This window comes from Sander vitreus, chromosome 23, assembly GCF_031162955.1.
Source record: "Sander vitreus isolate 19-12246 chromosome 23, sanVit1, whole genome shotgun sequence".
NCBI classification, from domain to species: Eukaryota; Metazoa; Chordata; class Actinopteri; order Perciformes; family Percidae; genus Sander; species Sander vitreus.
The window spans coordinates 19422778-19442259 of NC_135877.1; the positions used below are offsets into that span (position 1 = coordinate 19422778).

General features: G+C 39.1%; 1 protein-coding gene across 6 annotated transcripts in view; it reads right to left on the reverse strand.

The window, feature by feature from the left end:
- sfmbt2 (Scm like with four mbt domains 2) overlaps positions 1 to 19482 on the reverse strand; it is a 56506-nt gene extending 37024 nt beyond the window's left edge. For 2 of the 6 annotated variants that reach the window (XM_078242847.1, XM_078242844.1), the window contains exons 1-3: positions 19218 to 19482; positions 11692 to 11872; positions 10486 to 10580 (exon numbers count right to left, since the gene is read on the reverse strand). In XM_078242847.1, coding sequence (XP_078098973.1) covers positions 10486 to 10580; positions 11692 to 11782 — 186 coding nt within the window. In that variant the 5' untranslated portion in view covers positions 11783 to 11872; positions 19218 to 19482. Of the gene's footprint in view, positions 1 to 10485; positions 10581 to 10724; positions 10861 to 11691; positions 11873 to 14599; positions 14959 to 18951; positions 19050 to 19217 lie in introns of those variants that run through there. The other 4 variants (XM_078242846.1, XM_078242845.1, XM_078242848.1 and 1 more) reach the window with 4 other exon arrangements.

Below are 19482 nucleotides of genomic sequence, written 5' to 3' on the forward strand. Positions count from 1 at the left end.
GGAAAGCAAAGTGTCACAAATCGTGTAATAAAACAAAAGGAGAGACAAAAAAAAGGAACAGGAAATAAAAAGTAGAGTGAGGACAGCTAGGTAGACTGTTATTGGTTACAACAAGCACTCAGCCAATACCAGAGGTGGGCCATCGGGGCCTTCTCTGCTGGTCAAGAGATTGTCAGAATCAGAAAAAAATATTTTATATTTTTATATATATATTAGGGCTGTCAGCGTTAACGCGTTAATCGCGATGCGATTAAGGGCCGACGCGACGCAGTTCATTTTTTTTAATCGCATGCCGGCATTTATTAATTTATTTTACACTTCACTCGGCTTTGCGTCGTGCCTAACAGGCTACTATTTTGACCCTTTGCTGTCCGTTACTTATCATCAAGCTGCCACTTCCTCGTAACACATCCTGCTGCTGCAGGCTGCAGGCATGATGGAGAAACACAGCAGCAATAACTCTGTATGGAGCTTTTTATTTTCCAAAACTCCAGGAAAGCTCGTAGACAAGTCGAAAGCAATATGCACGTTGTGTAAAGCCGAATTAAAATATCACCGAAGCACGTCAAGCTTGAGCTACCACCTACGGAGCTAAGCATAGTAATACAGTTAACGTGATGCTACCCGCTAGCGGGCTAAACGGGTGGCAACTAACTGCAGACCTGTCAGCATCGTAGAGGACTCGGGTCTTAAAGACGTACTACAGTTGACCTGTCTCGTTGCTGTCGAGGGAGACAGTAGTTTCACCATACACATACCACACGGAGAAAGCAGCCACAGTGGAACTGCTGCAAGGTGCTGCAAACGCTGTCTCATTAACCGGTGATCACTGGACGTCAGTGAGTAATCATTATTTAGGAGTTACTAAACACTATATTGACTCTAGTAAGAATAGGGATTTTTAGTTTTTTAGTTAGGTACTTGGAGGAATTGTGCAATAATGACAGATTCACACATTTTTCTTTTGTTTACAGTAAATAAATAATTACAAATCTTAAAATCAAGTTCATAAAGTAACTTTCTTTGCATTCATTTGATTCCCAATCAAGATTAACTGGTAAAAATTGCTTTCCATTGTTAATATGTACTTAAAAACTGTTCTGAAATGCAAAATAATAGAATTTTAATCATATATATATATATATATATATATATATATATATATATATATATATATATATATATATATATTTATTTATTTATTTCATACAGTATGTATTTTACAAAGTCCATTCCCACGAGTATATTACCGTCATTTCATGGCTACTCTCTCCCTCGATTCTCCTCCCCCAGATTTCCCCCTGTCTCCGGGTGAAAAATCTACTCTGAGGCCTTCAGAATTTCAAGTGAATCCCTCTGCTGTTTAAGCAAATAGAGACAATGTTGTTGATTGTCATATTATAGTTACACATATACATTACATATATTTAGCCATCAAATTTGAAGTTTGCCCTGTTGGGCGTATTCTTTGAATCAAAACTAGCTAGCATCACATAACTGTAGCAGTAACGTTAGTTCGAGTTTGTTTCGAGTTTTAGATGCAAAGTTAATGAAAGAAAGGAGAATGGACTTTTTCTTCAAGTGATGAGCAGCTTTTGGTAGGTTTAATGGATTTTTTAGTAAAATGATTTTACTAGCTATTACTGTTTGCTTTAGATTGTTGCTGCTGGTGTTAAAGGTTTGAGCAGTGTCAGTGGCCGCTGTGCCTTTGTGTGTGTGCGTGGTGGCATGCATGTTGTTGAGCTTGGCAGGGATTTGTGGGAAAGCCTGTTGATTGCTGATTGTGTTATTTGTGTTTTGGATTGCTTTGTGGTCGTCGTGTGAGTAAATGTGACCGGATGTTGTGGGTTTGTGTTTGTTTCTTTGGTAATTACATTCATTTGTATTATATGTGATGCAGCATCCTGCCATACTGCGTAAAAGTGATGGCTTCAGTCACTGTGTATTCATGTCTCTGCAATAGTGTACTGAAACTCTCTAGGTGTTGAGCCTTGTGTTAAGTCACTTTATTTCACCCGATAATGTCCTAGTGTCATGGTGAGGTTATTCAAAGGTGGTTTAATTGCTGTAGGATAGTACTGAGGGCCCAGGTGTAAAATACACGGCCCGCCACTGGCCAATACAAACAACAAAACTATGCATCCCTATCATGTATACAACCACAAGCCCTCATATACAGGTATAGATACACATACTACATAAACACAGATGCACACACACCGCGGGAAACAGAGAGCTTCTGAACTTACCAGACTGTTGTAACTGTTCTATTATTTGCCTTTACCCACTTAGTCATTTTATTCACATTACTGAAAAATATAAAAATCTCATTGTGTAAATATTTTGTGAAAGCACCAATAGTCAACACTACAATATCGCTGCTGTATCGGTATCGAGGTATTTGGTCAAAAATATCGTGATATTTGATTTTCTCCATATCGCCCAGCCCTATTTCTCTTACAACCTGGGTCTTAGTTTTGAAGTGTCATCTATGATCACTTAATGCTTAGAAAAACTGTGCACACACAACTAAAGTAAGTATAGCAGGTCAAAGGTGAACCAGGGAGGAGGTTTATGGACGGATTGGGTAATAGGTTTGATGTTTGCCTTTGTTTGCAGCCTGTCTGACAGTCTGACTGCTCGTTTTCCTTGCTCTGTTGGACTCCGTCCACATGCAGATCTCAGGATCCAGTTTGGTAAGTCAATGTTATGTTGTCAAAACCAACAGAAATGAAAAACTTGGTTTCAAATCTTAAGTTTTGCATGATAAAATAAAATAGACATGACCAAATAAGAAACAATCAAAGATGAGTTCAGAGATAACCATCCTTGGGGTGCCTGGGTAGCTCACCTGGTACAGCGTGCACCCCAGAAACAGAGGCTCAGTCCTCTCCGCAGCGGCTGCAGGTTCAATTCCGACCTGCGGCCCTTTGCTGCATGCCATTTCCCCTTTCATGTCTAAGTTGTCCTATCAAATAAAGGCCTAAAATGCCAAAACATAATCTTTAAAAAGAAATAACCATCCTTATTTTGTATTTATTAAGAGTTAAACAGTTACAAACTCCATAAACTACTCTAAGCAGAAGCACACATACGGAAAATCTCTCATGCAAAATAACCAAAACCCTGTTTGTGAAGAAACCCATCGCTCAAAACAAAAAGTTGATTTAGAAAATACGTTTTTAGGCTCTTTAAGAAACTAAAAACTGCTGAAGGGAGAAGCTGGGTTATATCAATGATTTGATATATAACAATTAATTTGAACAATCGCTGTGATATTGATGTAATGTGACAATATTTTGGAAATGACTATTGGTGTTTTCAGAATATATTTACATAATAGGAAACAGACATTAAGTCTAAAGGGGAACTCAGTTCAGTTTCTGGGAAAACATAAACACAGCATGTGAAAACAGTTGTTTAATGTCATGTTGTTCTGAAGGAGCTTTGTAAAGGCTGAGAAAATAACAATGATGATGTCAGCATGGTTAAATTGTCTGGAGCTTGATGTTTATATATAATAACAGAAAGCCGGTGTTACAAGATGAAGACATGGAGGCCCTGAGTGTCTAACAAAAAGATGGCATTGAGTTGCATTGTGGAAATTGTAGGATCCAGGATCTGTCAGCCCCTTGTTTTTTTTTGGAAATGCATATTATATTGCTGGAGTACCACTTTAGTTCCACTAAAGTAGAACAGTTAAGACATTTCTACGAAATGGGTGCAAGTTAAGTTATATTGCAATGATGCACGATTAGTGTTGTAGTGAGTTGAAACGATTAGTCAATCAGCAAACGACGATTTTGATATTCACTTAACAGAGATGTTCACAAGTCATTTTTTGGAAGTCCAAATCGAGTCTCAAGTCTTTGAGCTCGAGTCCACGTCAAGTCTCAAATCTTTGAGGGGCAAGTTCAAGTCAAGTCTTTTGCCATGAGTCCAAATCAAGTCTCTGGCCATCTGATCTGTCCCTAACACTGTATTATTAAATCTTATGAATTCAAAGCATGTCCTGTAGCTACCATCCATACAGTACAGTATCAAAATCAGTTGTAGGATAACTGTATGGGGTCTATTGCAATGCAATCTGAAGAAACAAAAATTAAGAACTGTGTTTCAATTTCATAACTGTATTTTTCAACATTTTGGTATCTGCACCAAAAAATACATTGTCTACATTTGTCTGTGTTACTAACTGGCTGTACAGCCCAACCTCATCTTGTATTACATTTTTCAGTGTTCAAAGTGTGAGGGAAACATCTGTATTGAAAGTTAATACACCAACCATGGTGCAAACATGTGAGAACTGATAGGCTACTTTCCGTATTGCTATTTAACAACAACCTGGTGAAATATAAACCTAAGTCTGTCACATCATATGGATACAACTATAAAGATACAATTTGCCTGTTCCCAGCATTAGCACAACACTTTGCGATGGTTAGCTTGATACCTGTGACGACATACGCTAAATGTAACATCTCTTTCACATTAGCAAGTGACTGACCTATCTGGGTGCGTTTTGAGATGCCTGATGAAGTTTGACGTTGTTGCTCCGGCATCATTTATCTTAGTGCCACACACATTGCATGTAGCTGTTCGCTTACTGTCACTGTTTACCAAGTTATTGAAAGCTAAACTAATGACAAAAGGCACAACTCCGGGAGGACTTGGTGTCGCCATCGTCAATGTATTTATGTGAGTGCGCCATCAAATCTGAAGTCTTTTGGGTCAAGTTGCAAGTCAAGTCTGAAGTCAGCTGTTTGTGCGACTTAAGTGCGACTCGAGTCCGAGTCTCAGACTCGAGTCCCCATCTCTGTCACTTAATCATATAAGTAGCAAGAAGGGCACTCAGAGAGCGCAGACGGTCAAGGCATCAAAATGTTAATGCGGTATGAATTTTTACTAGGAACTAATTTCTTCGATTACTCCAATACCATATGAATGCAGCACAAATGCCCCATCTAGCAATGTTAACAAAAGTGGAAAAATAATTTGTGTATCCGCCCCGTCAATCAGATCCACTCCAAAATTGGGGTTCTTTCTAGGCCCATGCTACACCCTTCCACCAAGTTTTATGAAAATTGGGTCAGTAGTTTTTCTGTCATCCTGTTGACAGACAAACCGAGCCATAACATAACCTCCTCGGTGAAGCGAATAATAAAAATAATCAAGAGATTAACTGATGATGAAAATAATTGGTAGTGGCATCCCAAGACCCCAAATAATATCTAGTCTCACAATATTTTATAAGTAGTACGGAACATCATCCAGTATTAGCAGCAGGTGAGTGAATTTGACAAGATTTTTTAATTAAAGTGTTGACAGAAAAACAGGCACAGGTGAGGTTTAATTAATAACAAGCATAACGAACAAGCCTGATGACTCTTAAAAAAAACTGCCTAAAGCAAAACCCCTGCACTAAACAACAGCCTCTCCGCTTGTCCTTTTGCACTACAGAAAGTGATAAATCTGTACCACAGTGAACACAACACAGCATTATGCGTTTCCACCATAGCCACAGGCTGCTATACAATTCTTGAGAACACAAGCCCAACAGGATGTTCACATTTAACGCACACACTCGCAACTGAATGGAAAAAGCCAACATCTTAGAAATAAACACAATACAAATGGCCCTGTGACTTCCTGCTACAACAATGCAAACGTGCTGTATCACTCTGGCTGGCTTATGTAAGAGAGCTACGGGGCAGCCTCGGCTGTGTGTGTGTGTGTGTGTGTGTGTGTGTGTGTGAGACAGAGAGAGAGAGTGTGTGTGTACAGGCCCAAGAGAAATCACTGTTTCAATTTGTCCAGGCAGAGAGAGAGGAGAGAAAGGGAGAGGGCGGCACTTTACTGAATCAAATTTTTCTGGGGAATTCATGGTCTGTTTCCCAGTGACTCAATCCACTTACCAACAAGGCAATTTAGCTTCCCAAGATACCTCGCCCGCTCAAATTCACCACACAGACAGTCCGACATTGGTGCTTTGCTCATAAAAACCCACATATTCTTAATCTCGCCCTTATTGCCGTTCATCGCTCCGAGTGATGTAAAAAACTGAAACGCCGACACGCTCCTCTTAAGTCCTAAATCACCAGCCGACACGTCTCCACCTTTTGCGGGCCTGTCCTGCTGGCAGCTGAGTGCTGTGAGCTTCATCGAGGTAGACAGCTGCTCCGTCGGTCAAACACAGAGTCAGCTGAGGTGAATAAAGACCTTGCATCCAGGATCAACTGCACTCGCACATCTGGCCCTCTCCTGTGATGTGACATGTTAATGGAGGCAAAGCCTTGTAATTGTGTGGTAACAGGTTTTTGGTGCAAGCATAAATTGTTCGCTGAAACGTCTGAAAATGTTATAATTATATTATGAAATGCCATTAAAAAACACTTCAAGTTCCCTGCAGTGGTGGAAGAAGTATTCAGACCCTTTACTTAAGTAAAAGTATGTTAGTATTATCAGCAATATAACTTCATGTTCCCTGTCAGTGTTTTCCTATCATGTCTGATGTTTCTGGATTAATATTCCTGCTGCATTATTGGGTATGTTGTTTACTTTACTGCTGTAGATGTTTAAGGTTGAGTTAATTTTAACTTTATATGTTTGTTAGTTTAATCTACAGCAATGCATCATATTCTATGAAATCATCATATGTTTGTAGCAACGCATTCCTTTGAGAACCACGTATCAGCCCTGTTTTCAGCTTTGTGATGATGCATTTTCCAGCTAATCCAAGAGGCTTTTAAAAGACTTTTTTTGCTTAAGAAAGAGGATAATTTTCTCAACACTTAAAGGAACACTTCATCCTTCAGTTTATCACAAACATTCAACATCAACACATCTGCAGATACATGGTTTTCACTGGACAGGAAGGGGATGAAAAACTGTCTAGAAAGTAACTTAAGCTGTCAGACAAATGTAGTGGAGTAAAAAGTACAACATTGGTCTAGGAGATGTAGTAGAAGTATAAAGTAATACTCAAGTAAAGTACAAGTACGTCAAATTTGTACGTCAAAAAAAGTACAGTACTTGTGTAAATGTACTTAGTTACATTCCACCACCGGTTCCCAGTCGTCTGCATTACATCAAGAACAGGAACACTATGATGCTGGTTTAAAGAAGTTAGATCGATAATCTGTTACCCACAATCCCACAGATGCTGAAATTGATTTGACATTCAGATAGCTTACTCGGAATAGATCAAACCCATTAATTAAGGATTAATAAACAGCACATTTCTGCCTTAAATATTTGAGTAATATAGTCCTGCAGTCTCTCAAGGAAACTGCTTGAAATCCTGAAAACTGTGCTATTATAAACTAGCGCTGCAGCAGTTTATTACTACTTAAACCAAACTTGATTTGTAAACCACTTTTAATGCAGGTTAGTGTGCTTTACAGGTGACTGACAAGTACAAATACACAGTCAAACAATACGCCACAAATCCAAAGTCCACTCAAGAAACAACTCAAAGTGTCTTTCCGTACTGCTGCCAATACTAAACCTGACTTTAGGTTCCAAAACAATATTTTATTTTGTTTGCTGAGTCTAAATATGTGTTTCTACAAAATACTCGTTTATTATGTAAACGTCAAAATTCTCAAATGCATCAGTGTAAAGTCCTGCTTCAAACTGAAAAATAATCGCACTCCACACTGTCTGAAAGTCTCATATATATTTTGTATCAGCATCTTCCAATTCTTCAATTTTAAAAGCTATTCCATCAAATGGAAATAGTTGCCTTGTGCATCATTTTATACACATTTCTCCAAAATCCATCCAGACATATTTGGCATCTTTGTGTGGAATTTCAAATAGAATTTGAAATAAAGCTCTGTAGAGTTGAATCACTGTTAGTGAGTTACCACAGTGTTAGTATTGCATCTATATAAAGGTAGACAACTAGATCTTCACTCTTTTAGCCCCTAGTATGGGTTAAGCTCTGAAAATACTGGATCCTCCACTTCCCTTAAAACTTCCAAAGAGGATAGTCTTTTTAATTAAAGCCTCTCTAACTGATTAACACCCACATATTTCAAACTCTATGCATCCAGCCACGTGACATTATGACTTCACGTAAACATACACGCCACTTTCTAAAGCCAAGTGGCGTGTTATCTGTACGCATTTTTAGCTATCCGCGTGTATGTCTACGCCGTATACAGTGGACGGGTTGCAGACTGATCTCAATAAATTGCATATGTATGACACACCAATTTGTATGCCATTTTGGCGTGTTATCAAGACGCAGACATAATTGCTTTTTGGACGGTTGGGTTTAGGAAAACAATAACGGGGTTGGGTTTAGAAAAAGAAGAAAGCGACTGTTGGGTTTAGAAAATGTGACACGTGGGACACGATCCCCGGTCTCCTGGGTGAAAGTCCTGTGTTGTTTGACCCATCCACCACCCCGACCAAACTCCCTATGCGGATTTTCGGGCTTTTATATTACTCGCTACTCTAGAATAACAGCCTAGTACTAGTATTCTCTAGAGACACAGAAAACATTGTAGAACCGTTTCCACAAGTTGAGTATTCAACATGTTATATCCGTTTTATGTTTTAATGACTTTGACATAAAACTGGTGGAGTGCCCCTTTAACAAAAACAGCCGTACAACAGAAATAGAACAGACAAAAAAACATTAAACATTTACATTAAAAGATACTACTTTACTACTAACCCTTTGTTGTTTTCTGTATGTTTCATATAAAAGCTAGAGTCAAATTCACATCTGGCCATTACAAATATATTCAATCGACTTCAGCTTTGCCTTGGAAAGGAAATTCATCATTGTGTCACTGCAGCAGTTCTGCAGAGCTTAGCGATATTTAGTGGAAAAACAAATTAGCTGATTCAGTTTTCTTTTTGAAAAAAAAAAACAACCCTTAATTCAGTTACTCTGCACCCACATGTCTTGTTAACATGCAGCATCAGTAAAATAAATCAGATACTGAATAGGAACATTTCAACTAAAAACAAGATTTAGTTTTGCTCCTATACTGTAGATGTGCAAGATTCATACTCAGCAGCAGGCAGAGATTAAACAGGTGAGTTTGACATGTCAAATAGGCCGCCCAGCTGGTGATGGCAACATGCAGACAGGTCAGCTGACCTGGACTGTGATTGTCTGTCTGAACTAACGCAGCAGCCTGTGCTTCAGTTCACCTATGAGATATGAGTTTTCAACCCAGCGAATCAGAGCAGAGCTCGGCTGCCTGCAGAGTCACTGCCAAAAAAAAGTACCTTCTCCTTTCATGCTTTTTCCACTGTCTGTGTCTTATCAATCTCAATCATGTCAATGGCATTTCTAAACAGGTTTCAAGTTGTGCTACATTTCTTTTAAATTTGATGAATTAGAATCAGATATCCGAGATAAAGATCAGGCCTCCTCTAGAAAAGACATGTCTACCACTTTTGGTTATTTGCCACTTTGCAACATCGACTTTGGCGTCACAGCTGGTCTGATCCCATAACAAGATAGTCTCTAGTTTTAGTGTGCTATCATTGTACAAATGTCTATTGACTAAATGAATGATTGCATGAGAGCTGTTTTTAAAAACTAAAAGAGTTTCAGTCTGATGCGGGTCTGTGGCTAATGAGGATATATCATTGGTCCGTTTATGGTAATTTAACGGACGTTTATATTCTACAGTTAACAACTCATACACTTTTGAAGCTGATTCTAGTAATTTTGGATCCAGTATTTTCCCACCTGCATTCTGTTTTTCTCTACCAGAAGTGTAGTCCTGCTAAACTGCGTTAAGACTTTAATGTCGGGAAATGCTTTATTATGTGGAACTCTAAATTTCCAAATAACTTTCCTGGAAAGAAAATTACATATCATTTTGAGACAGTCATCACTTTACCTTTATATACATACATACATATATTACTTTTAACTTCTGCACTATTTTATCTCTTAGGTTCTCATGTTTTTACCTGAGTAATTTTCTCTATACATTTTTATTGAGTATTGTTGGAGGGATCCAGAGATCTGAGAAGATTTTCAACAACCGTTGTGCAAATAAAAACTCAAAACCACTTTAGAAGCAGTTGTTGGTTTTGATTAAGACCCACCCAGCCCCATTTGCAAGCAAGGACATATAAAATATTTGCCTCAGAGAGTGAATTAGGACTTTTCTGATTCACCTTTTGCATTTTTGTCCCTTTTGTGAAATTGACCTTCCCCAAAAGCACACACATATTATTATTATTGTTTTCTTTTGTGCCTTAGTAATTACCCTCAATTCTGTTTCAAAAACTGGAAAAGGTCGTCTAACAACTTGTGCGTCATAAGAGAACAAAGCCAATGAGATTGCTCAATTGAACAACATTAGCGTTGTGATACCGAGGGCTGGCTCTCTCCAATATATCGTTAAAGGATTTCTGCATATGGTACTTATCTATGAGGCTGTATTTAAAGGATCACTGAGGGATGGGATTTAAAGTGTCAGGTGGAGATCATACAAAGCCACTCACATGTTTGAAGGTGGTGTGAGGGGCGGCGTTAGCCCCTGTCTCCTCCATGTACTCCTCCCAGTTAAACTCTGCCTCTTCCTCCATGGAATCAGCATCTGAATGAACAAAATCACCCGCCAGTCATTGGCAATAAACCAGAGCTGCCTAGTCCTGAGGCTGAAAATGCATTCCATTTATGGCATAGCATACCTATAGCAATTAAATACACAGAGTATGTGTTGGTGTGCATGGCACTGAACCTGTTCTGGTTAATGAGAGGCGAGGGAGCTGATGGAGTTTGTTTCGATAGATTGTAGATGTCTGCTCGCTTCTTCTTATGCACACACACTTGTGAACAAACAGAGCTTAACCCTTAGCACCCAATTGATGAATTCTCTGTCAAAAATCACACCATTTCTTCTCAGAGTAAAAACCAGAACACAGGGTTGCACACCTACTGCTAACACAATTGACTTTTTCTTAGTGAGGGCAGTATTTCTGTTCATCCAGAATTCTGTTTAGAAATTGTAATAAAAACATTCCTTTTCTATGTTCTAGCCTCATAATCAATAAATTCAGACTTTTTCTTCAGCATCAAAAGTAAGCCAGTTATTGGTTGTCTGTACCTCCAAAGTTACAGAGCAAACAGGAATCGCTAGTAATAGCTGCTTTGCAACTTTTCAAGGTACAGATTCAGGGTTTCTGCACGGTGTTCTGAAATGACTTGATTGGCCAAAGTCTCCCGTCACAGGCTGGATTATGTAAAGGCTGAAAAGAGAGCCAAGAGGTGCAGAAGTCTAGTTTTCTCTCAGACCACTTGAATCAATAATATACCTAAAGGTTATTATGGAATTTTTTTGGCAATGAAAAAAAGCCTCCCACAGCTTTAAACATACATTTATTGACATTTATATCATATCTTTCTTAGTACTTCCCATCAATATACAACAACAATAATTCCTAAAATGTAATAACTCTCATAATTAACAGCCTAGTGCAAAACCCTTACTGCAAACTGTATAAGGATAATCTACAAGAGACTTAACAGTCAGGATAACAGCAATTTAAAAAGGTAAATAATAAACATAGAGAATATAATGAGAGACGTGTCCCTCCCCAGCAACAGAAAGATTCCTTGTATGCATTTGAATCCAGTCTACATCTGCCATACCGATCTGATGATCTGCTGAGGGCGTGTAACGCTGTAAAGCTTTAGGGCTTCCTCACCTGTGTTCACCTCTTCTTCTTTCCCATTGGTCGGATAGTGTGACTTGACTGCAGTGAGGGCCAACGGCTGCTCCTGGGCGAGAGACTGCATCCTGCACCTCCACTTCCTGGTGAGTGTTTAACCTTTGACCGGTGGGGCGCTGGTTATTCTTCACTGCATCTCTCACTTTGCCCGACAGTTCTGGAAAAGAAAGGATAAATAGCATTAATGCGCCGATTTATGAAATAATGTCCAAACTGTTCAAAAAAACAATCCACTGCTTCTCTCCAACTCCCCTTAAAGTATCGTAACACAGACTGAAACTAAAGGCCTTTCATGAAAGCTTTGACATTTGCCAAAATAAACACCCACTATTGGGTAAGAATTTCCTTCGAAAGATAAAGACAGGAAATGATGCACTTTGCATTTCCAGTTATTTTAGAATAAACAGAATTGCAGTATGGAAAAAGTTTTGGGAGTTGAGATTGACTTTTGCTCTCAGGTCCTTTATTTGGGTAGAAACCCACAGCATCTGATAGCTCTTCTAAACTTTACATATTCAAGATAATGCTTGTTGCCAGTAAAAAAGGAGATTACTAAGGCACCCACACTTGTAGACTGGTTCAATGTGATGCAAGAAATGTTTGTCATGGAAAAATTGACATTTGCTCTAAAACTGAAGATAGATATTTGATAAATGTTGGAAAGGATGAATTGATTTGATTAGCCTACATAGCTCAGCTTTCAGGTAATAATGCACATTGGCTGTAACGTAGCCTACACTGTTCCTTTGCCACACACCTTTTTCTCTTGCTTTCTTTTTTCTTCTTGGTATGCTTAACTTAAACTGTATTGTGTTAATTCTTTAAAACAATATATATAAATATCTATAAAAAGTGTACAATGTATGATACTTTGTACATGTTGACTTGATAGTTGAACAGTGACCGCTACCGTGGCTAAATGAGAATGAATGAGAAGAATGCCAACTGGAGAAACCATAACTCAACCAACATAAGATCCCAGGAAAAGACAGCTGATCTCTGGGAAAGTCCAGAGCAAAAACTGAAGTAACAGTAAGCGCTTAGCAGCCAAAGCAAAGTGTAGGAAAAGAAGAAAAGAAAGACCTTGCCGTTTTCGTCTCTCAAACTAATTTTCAACATCATCAAAGCCACTTAGAAAGCCTTTTATTTTGTTTAATTGCAGACCAACCTCCTGCCTCTTCAGTCTGTGTTCTGTAATATCAGGTTATGCATACTGTCTGCCAGCTGCCTGTATTTGCATACCAAAGCAAAACTGCATCTGATAACCAACCAGAATCAAACAAAGTAGACAAACTGGAATGACACGATCGAGACAACTGGCCAACAAATATAGTGCGATCTGGAAATATTCATTCAGACAACCGAGAGACTAACATAGACCTGCAGAGTAATGTTACTGTAGCTTCATATGGAAGGTAAAAGAGGAAATATGACTATAATTATGTATTTAAACAGGAGGGACTTAAGCTGTCTTAGGTCAGGCTATAATCACCATGATATATTAAGCGCAATCAGTTTCCCTAATGAGGTCATTAGTTAGGCTAATTCATGCATCAATTAGCAAATGTTTCTTTGTCAAAATGGGTCTTGAAATAACGTAAAGGTAACAGTCTGTAAATATGAACTCTCGTGACGTTTTCAGCTTTTTTTAAACCACGTGAAGATGTACAATTAATTTGTCTGTTGAGCAGTTGTTCCCTTCATCTTTGGTTTGTCGCTCATTATCGCTCAAAATAAAGAACTAACTTTTAACTGATTAATTACTGTGAAGCAAATGTACAATGTGATCAATCATCTGCTGAGCAGACAGGTTGAGATGCATCGCATCTCATTTTTTATTTTTTTAAATATGTTATTTTCAAATGATCTCATCTTGTTTTGAATGTAGTTACAAGATTACGGTTTAAACAGTCGCCTCACCAATTAAAAAGATGTGACCTTTGCTGTGAGATATAAGATAGATATATATATATATATATATATATATATGTTTTTCTTCTTTTCCTGACCCATTCAGCATTTCGTGATCTATTTTGTGACCCATTTGAGGGGCCCGACCCCCAGGTTTGGAATGACTCATCTAGAGCACTTGCATTTGTAAGTATTTTTGGAATTGTTTTTTTACTCAACAGCTGACAAGAAGGCGAGAAGAGAGAGAGAGAGAAAATGAAAATAACTTCTAACCAAGGTTGGAAGCGATCCAAAAATGTTAAAATTGTGGCTTATTTCCATTATTGATTAATCTGCAGACAGTTTTATCGATTAATCGAATAATCATTTGGTCTATAAAATGTCAGAAAATGGGAGAAAAATGCCCATCCCATTTTCCCAGAGTTGTTGTTGACGTCATCAATTGTCTTGTTTTGTCCAATCAACAGTCCAAAACCCAAAGATATTCAGTTTACAATGAAATAAAACAAAACAATCAAGCAAATCCTCACGTTGGAAAAGCTGCGACCAGAGAATATTTGCTTAAAAAATGGCTGACTGATTATCAAAATAGTTTCCGCTTACTTTTCTGTTGATTAATCGACTAATCATTTAAGTTTAAGGTTATATCACAGTATATGATGTAGGTCTTGCATCAGCCCTCTATATCTACATATACTCAATGCACTCCTTATTATTAAAGTTTTATAAACACGCCAAACATAAATCAAGATGACACGTGGAAACAAGTTGTCTTGGGGTTGGGTCAAAATCCTACAACTTATGTAAAGGTACTTTACAGAAAAATATCTATTGTAATGGGAAAAAAAAGCAGATTTCTAGTCTGAAAAAGGCAAAACCAGACTGAAATACAGACAAATATCTTTCAAAAACTGGCTTGTTTCTGAATAACATAACATCATCTTCACAACAACAGACCCTGTTCATCACTTGCCGGGTGGTTGTCCTACAGTAGGTCATGCAGTAACATCACCAATGATTCACTTCCCCGACTTCCACCCACTTTCATCCACCTGGCAATTAACACCGAGGCACACTGCCGTCACACAGCCATCCCGCAGTCAAGCCAAAAACAACTCCAGGATCAGGTTGTTGCTCTCAACTTTGAAATCAATATCCAGAAGAGCAGAAACCTATCCTTATTCTGAATCTGTGATTAGGCAAGCCACACATCCTGAGGTGTTCCCAGGGAGAAAAAAGAAGAAAAACAAAAATCAGAAATAATGAAAAATGATGAAAATGTGAGAATCCAACAATCCTCTTATGAAAATAGATTGAAGTCCTGTGTCCATAAGAGCCTTGAAATCCTGAGGAAATGAAAACACAGACACCACTCACGCTGCTGTTTGAGCCGAGTGTATTTACAGAACTGTGAGGCTACAGAGGCAGTGACAGTCTCCACAACCAGCCGAGTGTGTGCATCCGAACAACCACCACACACACACACACACACCCACCCCCCCCACACACACACACACACACCCCTGACAAACATCCATTGCGTAAACAACAAGCTGAGCTAATTTGGCTCACATGACGCTGTTCGCTGCCCCCCCCCACCCCACAGACTATCAGTGTTTCTTGCCCAAGAGCCCTACAATCTTCAGCAGCATTTACACATCGCTGTCGTCAGCATGCAGTCCTCTACAGCGCTCATTGAAACACATTAAAATGCACTCAAACGCTGGTATCAAATAGTACGAGGAGTAGTTCCCAGCAGCTCATGAAACTGGTTTTTCCCTTAAAATTCCCCTTAAGCAGCTGTTTTTCCCCACACTGTAGGACACTCAATTCTGCATCGATTCTGTAACTTCAGTACAGCTTTAAAGACTGAGTGACATGTTAAAACCCAAGATGCCATGTTTTTATACTTCCATCAAGCAGAAATGAATGGTGAAACACTCAGTCGATCAGCAGAAAAGCAACCAACAAGTTATTTATCAAGCAAATATGGCTAAATTTGCTGCTTTTGTCTGTTTTATACCATTGTAAAATTGAATATGTTTAGGGTTTTAGACTGTTGATTACAAAAGACAAGCAATTTAAAGACTCTGGGAAACTTTTTCCACTATTTCCTGACATTTTATACACAAAACGATATAATCTATTAAATATATAATCAACAGATGAATGACTAATTGCAGCCCTAGTAGAGGCATTTAGTGCAGCCTTTAAATACATGTATATAGACATTCTTGATTTTTTTTTTATATTGTTTTGGCGCTCCAGCACATTGCATTTAAAACGAAACAAAGACTATGTGGTTAAAGTGGCGATATTGAGCTTTAATTAGAACGGATTAACAACCACATCCAATGAAAAGTGTGGGAACTGAAGCCCTATCATTGTCCTTCTGCGCTGTCCAGAAATTGGACACAATATGTATAAAAAAAAAAAAACAGGGGCTGCTGGTCCAACACTGATTACTCAATACAGATGTGAAAACATTTAACGAAAACGGAAAGTTGTTTCATCTCAACTCCTCATGTGCTAAATGAAGGTCAGAGCAACAACAAAAAACACAGGAAATGTGTCATTGTCCAAATACTTTTGTTCTGCATTGCTCATTTCCCCAAAATTCACCCTGACATATTTATTATCATAGGAAAACTTTTGGATGTCCTCTGGAATTCAAAAGGTCACTTTTTTTTTTACTCTTCTCAACGCTGCTCCCCGAGGTCTTAAAGAAAGTCCTCATAAGCAAACAACACACAATATTTCTTTCTACAAATATGAGGCCAATAAAACAGATCTTCTGTGGGTGTGAACACTTTGAAATTGAGCTTGTAAAGGTGTGAAACTTTACTGCTAAATGCCCCATCCTCCTCCCCGAAAAAATGTGACATATTAGAACTAATCATAGCTAGAAAATTACATAGAAAAGTCTACTTTAATCCTAATTTTTTTAAAGAGTTTTTTTCTTAATTTGGTCCCTCACTGGTTAAAACCCACAAGAGCAAAAAAAAATGTTTTCACAGGCTTTTCTTCAGAAGGTCAATGTCAGCTATTTGACTCAATCTTTATCTCTGAAACAAGCCGACTGTTTTCGGAGCAGCATTTATACTTGATGAAGCTTACTTGCCTGCAGCGTCCCGGAGGAAACAGTCCAGATTTGGCACTAGGGGATTAAACTGGTCTGGGAGAGTTAATCTCAGGACATTTGTCCCCCCCCCCCCGTCTCAGATTGAGAGGAGTTTTTTTTTTTAATTGATTAGCCCCTGATGGGTGCTGCATCCACATGTTGTCCTCCTGCCTTTCCCTAAACCCATCCATGCCAAAGATTTAATGTGGGGGGGATTTAGGAGATTAACTACTGCATGGGCTTGGGTTTTATTGCATTACTCCCTATTAGGTTCTCCTCTTTTAGACCCATCCAAGAGTTGTTTCCTCTTGGCAACAGGAGGCCTTGATACAACAATTTGCCCTCTGTTTCTTCCTCTCAATTATGACCGTTTTTTACACAATGCGTCCTGTGTTTCTTGTCTATGATGCTCAATGAGATCAGCTAACTATAAAATGATGAAGTGCAAACAGCAACTGCCCCTGGTGGACCAGAACAAACAAGAAAGAGAAAACAGTGCAGGGGGGGAGCTTTCTTATTTCAACATCAATGACTAGAAATGACTTCCTACAAACATAAAACACCTTCTACAAAACCTGAAGCTTTGATAGGAGGTGGAATCGGACATTTGCGTACATAAGTCCTCCCCTTATTCAAATACGGGCAGAGAGTTTGTTTGCCAACAGCAGAGAGAGAGAGAGAGAGAGAGAGAGAGAGAGAGAGAGAGAGAGAGAAAGAAAAAGAAAGAAACAAATACACAAACAAACAAAGGCTCCTGGCCTCATTATTTCCTGTATAAAGTGACCTCCCCTTTCTTTTTCTCTATCTTTCCTTCCCTCTTTAATGTAGACTTCCTTTCGGTGTGATTGAAGAAACATTCACAAGAACATTAACATACAATGCCTTCATCAAAAACAGCGAAATGGAAAAAAAATGGCTGATGGTTCTTGCAAAAAAAAAAAAATAAAGGAAGAAAAAGAAGCCAAATCGGTCCAAACCATCAATAATGTATTAGTGCAGCAGGACTCATATTGATCTCTCCCCGTGGAGAAAAAGGATTATACATGTTTTACGTTTTTACCCCCCCTCTTAAAAGTGCTCTTTTTTGGAGCATGCACGAGACTGCCGCTCTCCCATCCATCCCCACTCGCAGCTCCATGGAAAAAATATCTTTGGAGCAACAAGAAGTCTAAAAGCATGATTTATTTATTCAACGTCTACAGTCGGCTCCATAACGTGCAGTCTTTTTGTTTCTGTTCATTATGGTGACGAATTTAATATGGAGGAATCCTCGAATAGGCTAATGGAAAGCTGTAAACCCCGGATTTGCAGACCGCCTGCAAAAAAAAGAAATAATTAAACAGATAGCCTACGCGCGGTTTAACCCAATTACCTGCTTAATCGTTGCGAATGTACCCATAGAGAAACAATAAACTGGGGAAAAATATCTCGCCCGACTGTGCAATCACCAACATATTGATCTAAGATTACAGGCAAAATGTGGAATTGAATCATCCTGCTGTCGGTTTTATTTGGGAAAACGATATTAATCTTATATTACGTGGTCTAGAAACAGACGTATCGCATGAGCTCGAGCATTTTTGGATAAAAGTGAAAGAGGAAACGTTAAGTGCATGAGGAAGATGAGGCTGTGAGGGGTGTAGCCGACCAGCAGGCTGGCTGGCACTCCGGTCATGTACTTTGCACACTCAAAACTGCAGCGGAAAAAAACTCCCACGGAAATGCCAAAAGCACACTTTGAATTTAATTGATTAAACCTCCTGTATGTCCATCAAAAGAAACCGAACCGGGCGCGTTATCTGCCATCATTGTATTTTTTCCTCGTTCAAAGATTTTAAGGCGCAGTTTTTCCCCCTGAACACCATAACCCGCCATGTTGAAAGTGGTTTGACATTTTGGCAGTGTCCGGTATTTTCCGATGGCTTTTTCCGCACCTTAGGGTGACGAAAAAAATCCCGAATGACTCATTGACATGCGAATGACTGCGATAAGTCATTTCTAAACGTGAATCTATGACAACTTCGTGTTCACGTCAAACTAAATTGCGTCGTGGTCTTTAAACACAACATTCAAAAACACCTTCAAATAACGGTTTGACTGTGACTCTGGCAGATTATTAAAATGCACGTTATTTCACAAACAGGTAAGTAGCCTACATGACAGATACAAACAGTGAGGGAAAACAACGCAATAAAACGTATTACCGCGAGTCCCAGCGTCCTCCCAACCGGTGAAAGATGTTAATTACAGCGCGTGAGAGACACTTTCAGCAACTTGGGCTCGTGAACGAACGCTCGCGACTATTTTCTCGTTTCTACAGAAACCGCCGCGGGAGCACTTCATGGCTTTTTAGCGAAGGGGGGAGAGAAATAACTCTCCCTGTGTTAATTTCGTCGCCAAAACGAAAATAACAAAACGCAGCAACCACGGAAAAGCCTTCCAGGACCGCCGGAGCCGTCACCTGTCTTACCTGTCCAAGTTTTTGGTCGCCTCTCCTTCTCGAGACCACCTCTGTTTTCGCTCTCGCTCTCTCTCTCTCTCTCCCTCTCCTTCTCTCTCTCTCTCTCTCTCTCTCTCTCTCTCTCTCTCTCTCTCTCTCTCTCTCTCTCTCTCTCTCTCTCTCTCTCTCTCTCTCTCTCTCTCTCTCACTCTCTCTCTTCTCCTCGTTCGCATGAAGCACGAGCACAGCAACGCGAGCGAAGTCTTTCAGCTACTGCTGCTGCCCCCGTTCCAAT